Below are 12,875 nucleotides of genomic sequence, written 5' to 3' on the forward strand. Positions count from 1 at the left end.
ATCTTTCCAGCACCTTTGAGTGCAAAACTTAGCTGGCAAAACTGTCAAGTTATAGAGGAAAACTTGTCAATAAACCATTTCTGGTGGCGGGTAAAAGCAGCGGGAAAATCTAGTCAGTTGTGTAGTGTTGTACGCATGATCGTATTAGGGGAAAATAGTATTGCTTTAATTGCTTTAAAAACTTTCCTCACAAAGAGACGTATGGATAGATTTATCTACTTATTATTAACTTCTAAGTTTTTTATTTGCCTCAGTAAGGACAGACGTGTGTATAAAATAGAGCCTCAGCAATTAAATGCGTAATTGTCAGATGAACATCTAAACACAACTTTTAAGTTTTAATAGATCCGTTATGCATTGTTTAAAAATAATACAACAATTATCATTATTCAAAATACATAAGTGAAGTAGGCCTATATTTTAGTAATAATTACATTAAAATGTGCAAGCACATAAATATTATTTGTTATGGAATCGAAGTAAAACATCTGTTCAAAAGGATTTAAGGATGTTCACAAAGTTTCAAAAAACGAAATAAAAATGTTGCCATTTCACATTTTCTAAGACTAAAAATATATTATACGCACTTTTTCAAAGCATTTAAATATGCATGGTTTACCTTAAAAGGCCACTTCTTAAAATCAGCCTAAACGTTTTTCTTTTGGGTGACGAAATCTTAAAAAAAACTTGGATAAGAGAAGGGCATTATTGTTTTAATCCTCTTAGCATCCGTCATTTTAAGACTTTGTAAAAGGCTGAGATGGCGTCTTGTCTGTGTAAATCCTTCAGGCCGGGTGAGATTCCTCCATCTATTAGAGATCTCTTTCTCTCTCCACCTTCTCTGCTTTCGTCCCTCTTGAAAACAGCTTGTCGCAAATAATACACGGAATTCAAACGATTTTTTTCTCTCTCTACAGCTTCTAACTTTCTAAAAATAAATAAATGAAAAACCAATTTTTATGTATACATTTTAAGTCGTTTAACCCACTCTGTCTCTATTGGTAAATTATTTCTCTGCACTATTTAAAAAAAAACTAAACAGACATGATGTAAAACATTTTATATAAATTAAAAATTGCATTGCAATTAAAATACAGTAGTGTAGTAAATTCAAGTATGCTGTAGTATACTAATTTACTATACTATAGTAATAACTACTTTTTTGTCAGAACGACTTCTGTATAGTGAATTGATCTACTGTTGTAAACACTATACTGTAATATTTTACTTCAGTTTACAGAAGTAAATGCCAAAGAATTCTGCTGTATTTGTTGGGTAGAGTTGCTAATTTGGAGGTTTAAAAATATTTTTTATTTGTCTTAGAATATCAAGGCTAGTTTCCTTCTTCCATTCTTTAATGATTTTATCGCATATATCATATATTTATGAAGATATATTTTATTTTTACTACAAACATGTCATTGCACAGGTTATCACTGACCTCATGTGAAGTGGATTGGTGAAGGGAAATTTTGACTGACAGTGAATTTGTCCTCTGATATTCGCTGTGATCTTATAGTCTCACTTCATTGGCCGAGTGGGCGGGAGCTCGTGGTGCTCTGATCCGAGGGGCTCTGGTATTTTTTGGGCACTAGCATAAAAAATTCTTCAGACCAGATCAGCTGTAAATGAGCTTCGATACTTTTGTCAACAGGATTCAAAAACACAGACTAGAAAAATCACTTCAGCTGACGAAACAATCACTTGCATTGCTGTCGTAACTGGAAGAACAAACTTCTCACAGAGGTGAGTAACTCCACTGCAAGATCATATCAGAAACAAAGCTTTAACTGAAAACTTTATTATTTTGGTAAAATAGATCTCACGTTTAAAGTATTTTAAATATTAACACGTCTCACCAAACAGTTTCATTGGTTTAATATGACTTTTCTGGATTTAAATAGACTAAAATTGCTTTCCTTGATTTATTTATTTTTTACATAAATGTTGAAAAAGTTTATTATTATTTAATTTTGTCTGTCACAGTTTATAATCTCAGTGTTTTTACTAAAGGTAACCGCTTTAATGTCTAATCGTGTGTTATAAAGTCTTGGTGACTGTAAAGGTTTATCTATTACAAATTGTAAATGAAAATGTTAACGCTTTAGAAACATTTTTGACATATTATGCTAAAAGTAAAAATGTACAAATGCATTTTCTTGATGTTTTGTAATGTAGCCTATGTTTGTTCTAGTTGTATAAAATAGTATTAGACTCGATTAAGTCCAAGTTTCCACATATAAACTATAAACCTAAACCGAAGCGAAAATGGTTTGAAAATAGGACAAAAAAGTTGAGGGACCAAAACGTGAACATTTTCACGTTGGTCCATACGTGAAATAGTCACGTATTTGCGTGATATAGGGTTGATATATTGTCGGCTAACTGACAAAACATGTTTACAGTCAAGACAAATCAGTTATTTGTTAATAAATAATTACTTATTTCTCTTAATAGGTAATCATCTATTTATATAAATGTTATTATTGATATACCTATTTTAATTATTTATTATTATTAATTGTGCGAATATTCTATTAGGCCTATAATTGCTTAAAACGGAAAGTTTTTAAAAAGCATTACTCTATAAATTAATTAACTCAATTGCGATAAATAAACAAATAAATGTTGAACTTATACAAACATGTTGTTGTAATCTGTATGTGTTATTTAAAATAATTTAGCTGTCTCTCTGTTCAACACTTAAAAATATTGTAGGCCTAATGCTAAATAAACGTGGGCAAAAATTGTAATGCCTTGTTAAAGTCTGCTAATGATATAAACCAAGTGTCATTAAAACCAATAAAGCGTCAAACTCGTTTCATATAGCCATGAACACAAACAACCCATGTCAAACTGGTAATAAAAGCTATTTGCACCAACATTAAACGCGAGCCAACTGGGACCATGCCGCATGCATATGTGAATGTATTCATCTCTCATCAGCAGCCTGGGGCGATGGAGAAAACGCCACCGGGAAGACGGAGTAAAATGTTTAGCAAAGCACTTCTTGTTCAGCTGAATTAAAGTATTCCCATGTGACTGGAATATGATTACATTAGGGAATTTTCCTGTCAGTGACACAAACGGGCTCTTTAGCGAAGACTAAATCCTAAACCCACTGGCTACTTAGAGTTAGTCTTGGTTCAAATAATAGTAATGGCTAATAAAGAGATTAATTTAACTGTAACCAATTATCACTCATTAAATGGGGATCAATCTGCAGCCTAACAATGAGTCATTTCTTGTTACACATTTGGCCTTGTGTCAATTGAAAACACCTCAGAAATTCAGCAGAAATTATTTGAGTCATTTATCATAAAGCAGTTTTATATAACAAGCATGCACAGTTGTTACTTTTAGCCTGTAGGGAGCCATCAATCATATTTTTATTTATATGAATTTTATCGTCTAAATTGGTGTTTATCATGGAATTTCATTATAAGAGAGTCGTTTCTCTTCATCTGACAGATGGACAATAGTTTACGCAAAATGCCCTCGAGCTCACTTCTTGTTCATGCGCAAAAATGAACAACATTTGATGTGTTTAGTATGTCTGCAACCTAAAACGAATCATCTTAACATTTAATTTGATTGACGATGCAGTCTACTCTCACAACTGGCAACTGAAATTGTATAATAATACTAATTATATTGTATGTTTTGCTCAGGCTGACATCATTTTCTAAAACGCGCAAATTCACAATTATTATTATTATTATTATTATTATTATTTATTGTTGCTATTATTATTTATTGTTGCTATTATTATTATTATTATTATTATTATTATTATTATTACTAGTATTATGGTTGTTCGTGCATATTCGTGACACGAATTAAATGGGCGCAAACGATGTATAATTAATAATTGATTACGTCCAAAGATCATTGCATTATTTGCTTTTAAAGGACACATTAAAAAGTTAAACAGTTAATTTGTATCATTTTAGAAAAGGATAAAAATTAAATCAATTGTCATTCAAATAAAAATGAATAAATGCTCATTTGCATCTGTTAATATATAGGCCCAATAATATTGGCTACAAGATCAGTCTTAAGTGAAATGTTATTTTTAAACACATAATGATACAAATATGTTGTTAAATATTGAACTAGACCTATTTATATATATTTTAAAAAATATATGTTTATTATCTGGCCTATTTAAACATTCACATAGCTATAGTTTTATTTCTAATGGTATTTCAGTCCTATAAACATTAAATGATCATCATCAAAGTCCTATGGAGCGATGCTGATGCTTGTCTGATGGCTTTGTATCCTCAAAAATATATATATATATATATCATCATGTTAAATTATTTTTTTATCATCAGCTATGCAGCATTACGGAGTGAACGGCTATTCCCTGCACGCCATGAATTCTCTGAGCGCAATGTACAACCTGCATCAACAGGCCGCCCAGCACGCGCAGCACGCGCCCGACTACCGACCCTCAGTGCACGCGCTTACGCTGGCTGAGAGACTTGCAGGTAAGGTTTAAATCCAATCACAAACTTAAAAAAATACTTAAGTCTACTTTAGTATTTACAGTAAACCAGTAAAATTTTTAGATAGCCTACTTTAGTGTTTTTGAACCTTAGCATATAAATATTCAAGTACTACATTATATGATTTAGTTAAAACTACAGAATATAGCCTACATATTATACTATTATAGTATACAAAGTACACATATTATAGTAGACATGTATACAGAATAATATACATTAACTGAAAGTACAGTATACTATAATTAACTAGTTATTTTAGTACATACTAAATTATATGGCAGTGTTTTTTCATATCAACATTTGTAGATCGTTTGTGGATAGCTTGTTATATGTCTGCCTGTCAGAATAACTATTTTACAGTGTTTATGTTACTATTTAAGTACAAATAAAGTATGCTTATGCCTATTTATTATATTTAAAAATAAAATACATTTTTAGATACTGGAATTAAAATAATTAACTGTGTATAAGTTTTGAAGAAAAATTAAAGCATTTCTTCTTATTATTATTATTTTAGGTTGTTTACCAGTGTTGGGTGTAAGTTACTAAGTAATTAGTTACTGTAATTTAATTACCTTTGTAATTTAATTACTTTCTTTAAAAAAAGTAAGGGATTACTCTTATTTTTCCAGTAATTTAATTACAGTTACTTCTGATGTAACTAAATGCTGTTGTATTACAGTATACATAATTGTTCTACAGTCTTTACATAGTCAATTTAACATAACAATTTAAAATCTAAGGTTAAAATGCATCAAAAATGTTTTTTATGCATCCTTTTCACTTTAAATATTTGGTGCGTTAATAATGCTATACAACTCTAGTTAATTTTCCAATTCTCACTATTAACTGGTTGTTTATCAGCATTGATATTACTGAGATGTTGGCTGTTTATTATACTTTAGTATTTATTAATCCCTGATTCGGCAAAACCTTATTCTACATCCTTAACCCTCCCCATTTCTACCAATACTTAACATTAACAACTACTTTACTAAGTATTAATAAGCAATAATAGTTAATAGTTAGTTACAGTAATAGTGAAAATTGGACCCTAAAGTTGGAGCAGAATAATTTATGTACTTTTATATGATTTATTCAAGCCATTTCAAGCCTATCCTTGTATCATTTACTAAATAGGATTAAGCAAGTATAAAAAGAAGTAATTCAATATTTTTTAGAGATAGTAATTTGTACAGCAATCTAATAACATGAGTAACTTACCCGACACTGTTGTCTACACTTTACAATGGATAATTCTCATGTGATTAAACTCATCATCATCAATGGCTGCGTCTTTGCAGACATCATCCTGGAGGCGAGGTATGGCTCTCAGCACAGGAAACAGCGTCGCAGTCGCACCGCCTTCACCGCCCAGCAGCTCGAAGCGTTGGAGAAAACCTTCCAGAAAACTCACTACCCTGATGTTGTCATGCGTGAACGCCTGGCCATGTGCACCAACTTACCTGAAGCTCGGGTCCAGGTGAGGTTACAGTAAGAAGAAGTTCAAACATGACTGTAGATACTTGGAATTTACTAGATGATTAAAACATGTAAGTGCATGTGTAAAACAGTTAACCAGTCAGGGCACAAAGCTTTGAGAACTGTCTCCTTGTATTTTTACGGTGTTTAGTTTGATGTTCATCAATGTGTTTTTGACAGGTGTGGTTTAAAAACCGACGTGCAAAGTTTCGCAAGAAGCAACGTAGCTTGCAAAAAGAGCAACTTCAACGGTTGAAGGATGCTGGGGAGGAAGATGCTCTTGATGAAGAAAAAGAAGAAACTCCACCCACTGAATCTCAAGCCCCGCCCTCCCCTCCAGATGGAGGCGTTCCCACACATCCTCCTCCATGTGAGCTGAATGAAGAAGTGAATGTCACTTCACCAGAACAGTCGGGGGCGGAGTCAGGAGCTGAGGACTTTACTGACAGAGAAGATGAATCTTTGTCCTTTCACAATGAAATAAAAGAGGAGGGGCCACCTGTGATGACAGACAGCTCACCCTCCTGCAAACCAGTTAGCCCTAAATCAGGTACATAAACTTTAAGTCTTTCACAACACAGATTATTTTACTCAATATTACAATACCACATTGTGTCGTCTTTTCTCCCCAGACACTTCGCTCGGCTCTTCAGCTCTCCCATCATCCAGTGGTGTCGGAGTCGGGACGGCTCAATCCAATTCATACGCGTCGTCTCCTCTCAGCCTGTTTCGTCTGCAGGAACAGTTTCGCCAACACATGGCCGCCACCAACAATCTCATGCACTATCCCGCCTTCGACATGACCACGCCCTCCACCTTGCCCTACCTGAACATGGCGTCTCCGCTGGGATCGCTCCCCTGTCAGTCCTACTATCAGTCCCTGTCTCAAGCCCAGCAGATGTGGAGCAGCCCACTGCTGCCTGCCCTCAACAGCAAAACCACAAGCATTGAAAATCTGCGACTGAGAGCCAAGCAGCACGCTGCATCACTTGGGTTGGACACGCTACCGAACTGACCACAGACCTGTGCAGATTCTGATTGTGTCCGGGATATACACCACATGGATATCAGAGCTGGATTTCATTATTAAATACTGTAGCATGACCACAAGTTTGGGTTCTGACTAAAAACATTAGAGGACATTGCTGGTCTGACTGCATGGCAGACCATGTAAAAAAACCTGGCCTTGCACTTTGAAACATGAAAAAAAGAGCACGAGAGTGTCTGTAGTTCATTTCTTTGTAAATAATCTCATTCAGGTCCACAGCTTCATTACGTAGGCTAAAGCCATAAGTTTGTCTATTGAAAAGATGTTGAAATGGGAAGAGAAGCACATTGATGCCGAAGACTACAGATTTGACTCAGAAAGGCTTTAACTGGACCGAATCATGCCATGTGTTGTGAGAGTCTATGGGATCTCAGATTTGTTTGAAAAAGAAAATGTGAATAATTTATCTGTTAATTAAGGGAATAAACCACATATATGAAGTGTAAGAGTATCCGTAGAAGTCTTTAAAGCTTTCTTATCAATCCTTAAGTTTTTATTTATTAGTGTCGTTGTTCTGATGAACACAAAGGAAGATATTTTAATGCTGCATTCACACCAGCCGCGGTAGAGGCATCAAGCGCGAGTGATTTCAATGTTGAAGGCGGAGTCCACGATGTTTGAAAAACGCTTTGGAAAAGGAGACGGACCGACTACCAAAACACACTTGTAGCCAATCAGCAGTAAGGAGCGTGTCTACTAACCGACATCCTTGCCGAGTTGTGTATGTGTGGGGCGGGTCTATCAACAGAAGGTCCAGATTCTATTGGGGTAGGGGCGTGTTTGTTTAGGTGATTTCAAATATCAACATTGGCTTTCAAACATCGTGGACTCCGCCTTTAAGTCAATGTAAAGACGCATTGACACGCGTCTGGAGGTTTAATGGCGCGAATTGAGTGTTGCTGCGGGAAACGCTCAAGTTGAAAAATCTTAACTTTGGCGGAAAAACGTGCCGCGTTAACCAATCAGGAGCTTGCTCTAGTAGTGACGTGATTAAAGGAAGCAAGCAGGGTCGCAGAAGCCCCTCCCATGACACAAATTTCTGCGTGAATGTCTCAATGACTAGAATTTCAAGTGCGGCTTTTTACACATGAATAAAGCAAGTACACTCAAAGTGTTCAAGCGTCCAACTACGCGCGGTAGATGCGAATTTGATGCCTCAAACGCGGCTGGTGTGAACCCACAGTAAGGAATGGACGGTTTGGTTACAAACATTCCTTACTGTGGGTTCACGAATGGTTTGGTTACAAACATTTCTCAAAATATCTTCCTTTGTGTTCATCAGGACCAAAAAATTTATACAGGTTGAGTCAGACAATGAGAGTCAGTAAATTATGACAGAATTTTCATTTTTGGGTGAACTGTCCCTTTAACAAATTTTTGCTGCAAACCCCTCTAAGTGCATGCATTTTTGGCTAAAAAATAAATAAATAAACGTAATTTCTTTGGACAACACATCAATAATGATGCAACTACGGTATAAACATTGCAAACAATGAAAGGAAGAATACAAAATGTGAACATCCAGAGATAAAAAGCACACACTGCATTTGCATGTGGTTGCCACATTCGGGTAGTATTTAGGTCCAAGTACTCACAAGGGACCCAAGTTTGAATGCGATCCACTGTTGTTTCCCAAATCTCACCATATTTCTCTCCACACTGTAAAAAATAAAAAGTTGGTTCAACTTTAAAAAGTTACCTGGTTGCCTTCAAATTTTGAGTTAAATCAACTTAAAAATATTAGTTGACACCAGCGGCCGGTTTCTTTTCTTACGAGGGGCACGAATTCAAAATATGTGTTCTGACCTACCCAGTCTCATGAGGTTTCGTGATATAGTCACGTACATTTTGTATTCTTTTTCGTGATATTATCATGAATGTCCGCGTTTTTTCGTGATCGTATAACGAATTCCTGTTTTCGTGTGATTATCACGTATTGGTTACTCAACTGCTTTTTCCTATTTTCAAACCATTGTTTTGGTGCTTGCATTAGAATGTCTCTTTAATGGTTTATACTATTTTTTCTGATTGATTTTTTTATATGTCACCTGGCATTAGGGTTAGAGTTGGGTTTGGGTAGGGATGTCATTTTATGTCATTCTAACCCTAAACCGAAGTGACAATGGTAAGAAAATAGGACAAAACAGTTGAGTAACCAATAATCACATGAAAACAGGAATTTGTTATACGATCACGAAAAAAAAACACCGAAATTTGTGATATCATGAAAAAAGAATCAAAAACTTACGTGACTATATAACGAAATTTCGTGAGACTGGGCTGGTTTAGACCGAGTGTCATGTGTGTTGCTCGTCATTTCAAAATATGTGTTCGTTCGTTGCGTCATGTGAACCATGTGCATTACGTATCTTGTCAAAATAGGTGCCTGCAGCACATGCGTCGAAAAGGTATACGATAAAAGAGGCGCTCACGTTCACAAAATACGCTCACATTTGCAAGACACTCACTAAACACTAAACTCTGATTATGCATAAGATTAAGCGATTATCTGCCAATTGAGCATCTCATTCATCACAAACCTCTTCGAAGCATCTGCAGTGTGTATTTTGACATCGCTGAACTCATATTTTGAAACGACGAGCTCCACACCTTGTGCCCTCGAAAATAAAGTCACTGCTACAATTTTACACAATTTATTTGTTAACTAATATTTTTAAGTTTACGACAACCAGGTACTTTTTGAACCAACAATGTTTTTTACAGTGCAGTCATTCTTCATTGGTTAATATCCTAATACATTTGGTAAACCTCCTTTAACGGGGTACCAAACTTTAAAAAAAACAAAACAAATAAACACATCTACTTTGTTTACAACAGAAAAGTTTCATTGATGTTAAAGATTCCCCGCAGCTTGATAAAGAACACTTCTGGAGCTTTGGTTTTTAAGCGTGCACTGAGAATTTTCATTTTCCTCTCTGTCTCTTTAAAATGTTACAAAAGCACCTCTACCAAACGTTTTTCTAGATACCTAAACCGATGAGGAGCGGTCCATCATCCGTGACACTCACAGTGAGACGGTCACCACCCACCTGTCAGATGTTTGGCAGCTCTAAGACGTGACTGTAAGGAGATTATTGCAGGTCAGGATACTAGCGGATTAAGTTGACGAAGAACAGAGGAATGAAGTGAGAACACATCATATTCAGACTTGTGTTAATAACCCATATTTTATATACCGTCACTCTTTAAAAAGATGGATTTCATTCAACATTATAGATAGATATGATTGCTAAATGTGCTCCTGTACTGCTCAGTGGTAGAGGTCATGGGTTCGAACCCAGGGTTGATAAAAAATGTATACTTTCCAATATAACTATATTATATCCAAGTTCCTTAGGGTAGCGTCTGCCAAATGATCATCTTTATGTAATTGTTCATCTTCATGGCTCTCATCTTGACCCAAAAACTGGTTGCAGGTCTAATCTGAAAGGTTACAAATTCATTCTTGGAGATTTGGCAAATAATAAAATGCAGCTTGCTGTATAATTGTGAATAGTAGAGACAGCTAAATAATTATGTTTGTCAACTTTTGAAAATGGTGTCAAAGACTGTGGATCTGGCACAAAAATGAAGAGGTTTTTGGGCATTATTTCATTTGGCACAAAGAGGAAGTTAACCAAATTAGGCAGATATCATCATGACATGTTTTCACAGCATCCTTAAATGTCATGCCCATATAACAGCATTAGTTCACTGGTGCACTGCTTCAGTATATGCAACAAGGATAAATATGATTTGTGCCGACTACAGTGTGTGCTGAAATACTGGCAGCATGAAAGACTTTAAAATCTATATAGATAATTTAAAAACAAATTCCCTACACTTTTAGATAAAATGGTCCCTGGGGCAGTGCCCTTTGAGAACTTAAAGGGACACTCCACTTTTTTGAAAATATACAAATTTTTAGAGTTAAACATTTGATTTTTACCATTTTGGAATCCATTAAGCCAATCTCCGGGTCTGGCGCTAGCACTTTTAGCATAGCTTAGCATAATCCATTGAATCTGATTAGACCATTAGCATCACGCTTAGAAATGACCAAAGAGTTTCAATATTTAAAACTTGACTCATCTGTAGTTACATCGTGTACTAAAACCGACGGAAAATTAAAAGTTGTGATTTTCTAGGCAGATATGACTATGAACTATACTCTCATTATGGCGTAATAATCAAGGACTTTGCTGCCGTACCACGACTGCAGCAGGCGCAATGATATTACGCAGTGCCCGAAAATAGTCCCATGCTATTGAAAGTTACTAAGGGAACGATTTTCGGCTGCTGCGTAATATTATTGGTTTTAAAGCGCGATGCTAACGGCCTAATCAGATTCAATGGATTATGCTAAGCTATGCTAAAAGTGGTACCGCCAGACCCGGAGATCAGCTGAATGGATTCAAAATTGTAAAAATCAAATGTTTAACTCTGGAGGAGCTGAAAAATGAGCCCATTTTCAGAAAAAGCGGAGTATCCCTTTAATAATGGGTACAAATATGTATACATTTGGTACCAGTATGTACCTTTTAGGTTCTAAAATGCACTACTTTGGTATTTTTTGAAAGGGTACCGCCCCCGTGACAGCTAGGGACCATTTTTCCAATAGCATATACAGCATACTGCATGCCTACAGTATGCATTACAGTATTAATATATTTCATAATGCAAATAAATAAATAACCTGGTGCTGTTTTATGTTACCGCTTTTGATAGTAAATTCTGGGCCCTAAAACCAGTTGAGTCAGAATGACTGCTCTAATGATCATCAATTGATTTGGGGCGGGGCATGTTCATTTATTCTGACCAATCATGATGCTAGAGTAAGCATATATTAACCACTGCTTTTAATTCCTGCCTCAATTCCTTCATCATCCCTCCCTCGTCCTAATTTCCATAGTCCATCAAAATCTGTAGTAAACGGTGTACTTTCACTTCTGTTCATTATATTAACACGTTTTAACTTGTGAAATGTAATTAATTGTAATAAAATGAATGTGAACTGAAATTCTGTGTGTACAAATCTGTGAGTTTTATGCTCTTTGCCTGTGTGTGTGTGTGTGTAGTTAAGCTGTCGAGGTCCTTTGGAAGTCTTTGATGTGTATCAGGATCGCACACTGTTATAGGGATTTTCCAAGTTGACAGATGCTTGAATATATGGCGGTATTCCGATGGCAGTGGTTAAAGAATGCCGGCAAGAGGATTAGGATCATATTCTGGCTGTGGCTGTCACTTCATCAATGGGCTCAGGTTCCACTGACAGTTCTCCTTTGCTGCATGGCTAAGACCTTTAGAGGAACCATAAAGCAGTGTGAAAAAAAGAGTCGGTTTGAATGATCTGATGTGAGTTTTGTTCTAACATCCTTGGATGTGAATGAGTGGAGAAGTCAAGAAAAATCAGAGAAAGGTTATGACTTTTAAAGCCATAATATTTAAGATTTTTGTTATAAAATATCTAAAAACCACCAAAAGTTCCCAAGGATTGGTAAATCAAGAGAAATTCCTGTTTTAAATCATGTCTCATCTCTTGTAATTGTCGCCCTTTAATGCTTGATATTCACGACATCCTCAGTTTCCGGCTTGTTGTACCTTGCAGCTAATTCATTACGATGGCATAAAATAATGTGACCAAACGTACAGATAATAAAACATTAATTCATTACCTCATCCATTAATATGATTAGCATATGATTCCATGGGCCCTATTTTAACGATCTGAAACGCAAGTGCGAAGCGCAAAGCGCAAGTGACTTTGTGGGCGGATCTTGGGCGCTGTTGCTATTTTCCCGGCGGGAGAAATAACTCTTGCGCCAGGC

At 35.8% G+C, this 12,875-nt stretch overlaps 1 protein-coding gene across 1 annotated transcript; it reads left to right on the top strand.

The window, feature by feature from the left end:
* The first annotated feature begins 1,445 nt into the window (after window positions 1–1,445).
* On the top strand, window positions 1,446–9,171 carry dmbx1b (diencephalon/mesencephalon homeobox 1b). Its single transcript, XM_055212510.2, has 5 exons — window positions 1,446–1,746; window positions 4,341–4,496; window positions 5,822–6,000; window positions 6,180–6,549; window positions 6,632–9,171. Exons 2-5 carry the CDS (start codon window positions 4,343–4,345, stop codon window positions 7,012–7,014), a joined length of 1,086 nt encoding a protein of 361 aa, XP_055068485.1. The 5' UTR covers window positions 1,446–1,746; window positions 4,341–4,342; the 3' UTR covers window positions 7,015–9,171.
* The last annotated feature ends 3,704 nt before the right edge of the window (window positions 9,172–12,875 follow it).

The sequence above is a fragment of the Misgurnus anguillicaudatus genome, chromosome 8 (genome assembly GCF_027580225.2).
Source record: "Misgurnus anguillicaudatus chromosome 8, ASM2758022v2, whole genome shotgun sequence".
In the NCBI taxonomy this organism is placed as follows: domain Eukaryota; kingdom Metazoa; phylum Chordata; class Actinopteri; order Cypriniformes; family Cobitidae; genus Misgurnus; species Misgurnus anguillicaudatus.

What these genes read in the sequence shown, in the direction of transcription:
- dmbx1b (XM_055212510.2), top strand. Translation starts at nt 4,343, where the DNA reads ATGCAGCATTACGGAGTGAACGGCTATTCCCTGCACGCCATGAATTCT. An exon ending in GCTGGCTGAGAGACTTGCAG is followed by an intron (nt 4,497 to 5,821) that starts GTAAGGTTTAAA and finishes GCGTCTTTGCAG; the next exon opens with ACATCATCCTGGAGGCGAGG. An exon ending in TACCTGAAGCTCGGGTCCAG is followed by an intron (nt 6,001 to 6,179) that starts GTGAGGTTACAG and finishes TGTTTTTGACAG; the next exon opens with GTGTGGTTTAAAAACCGACG.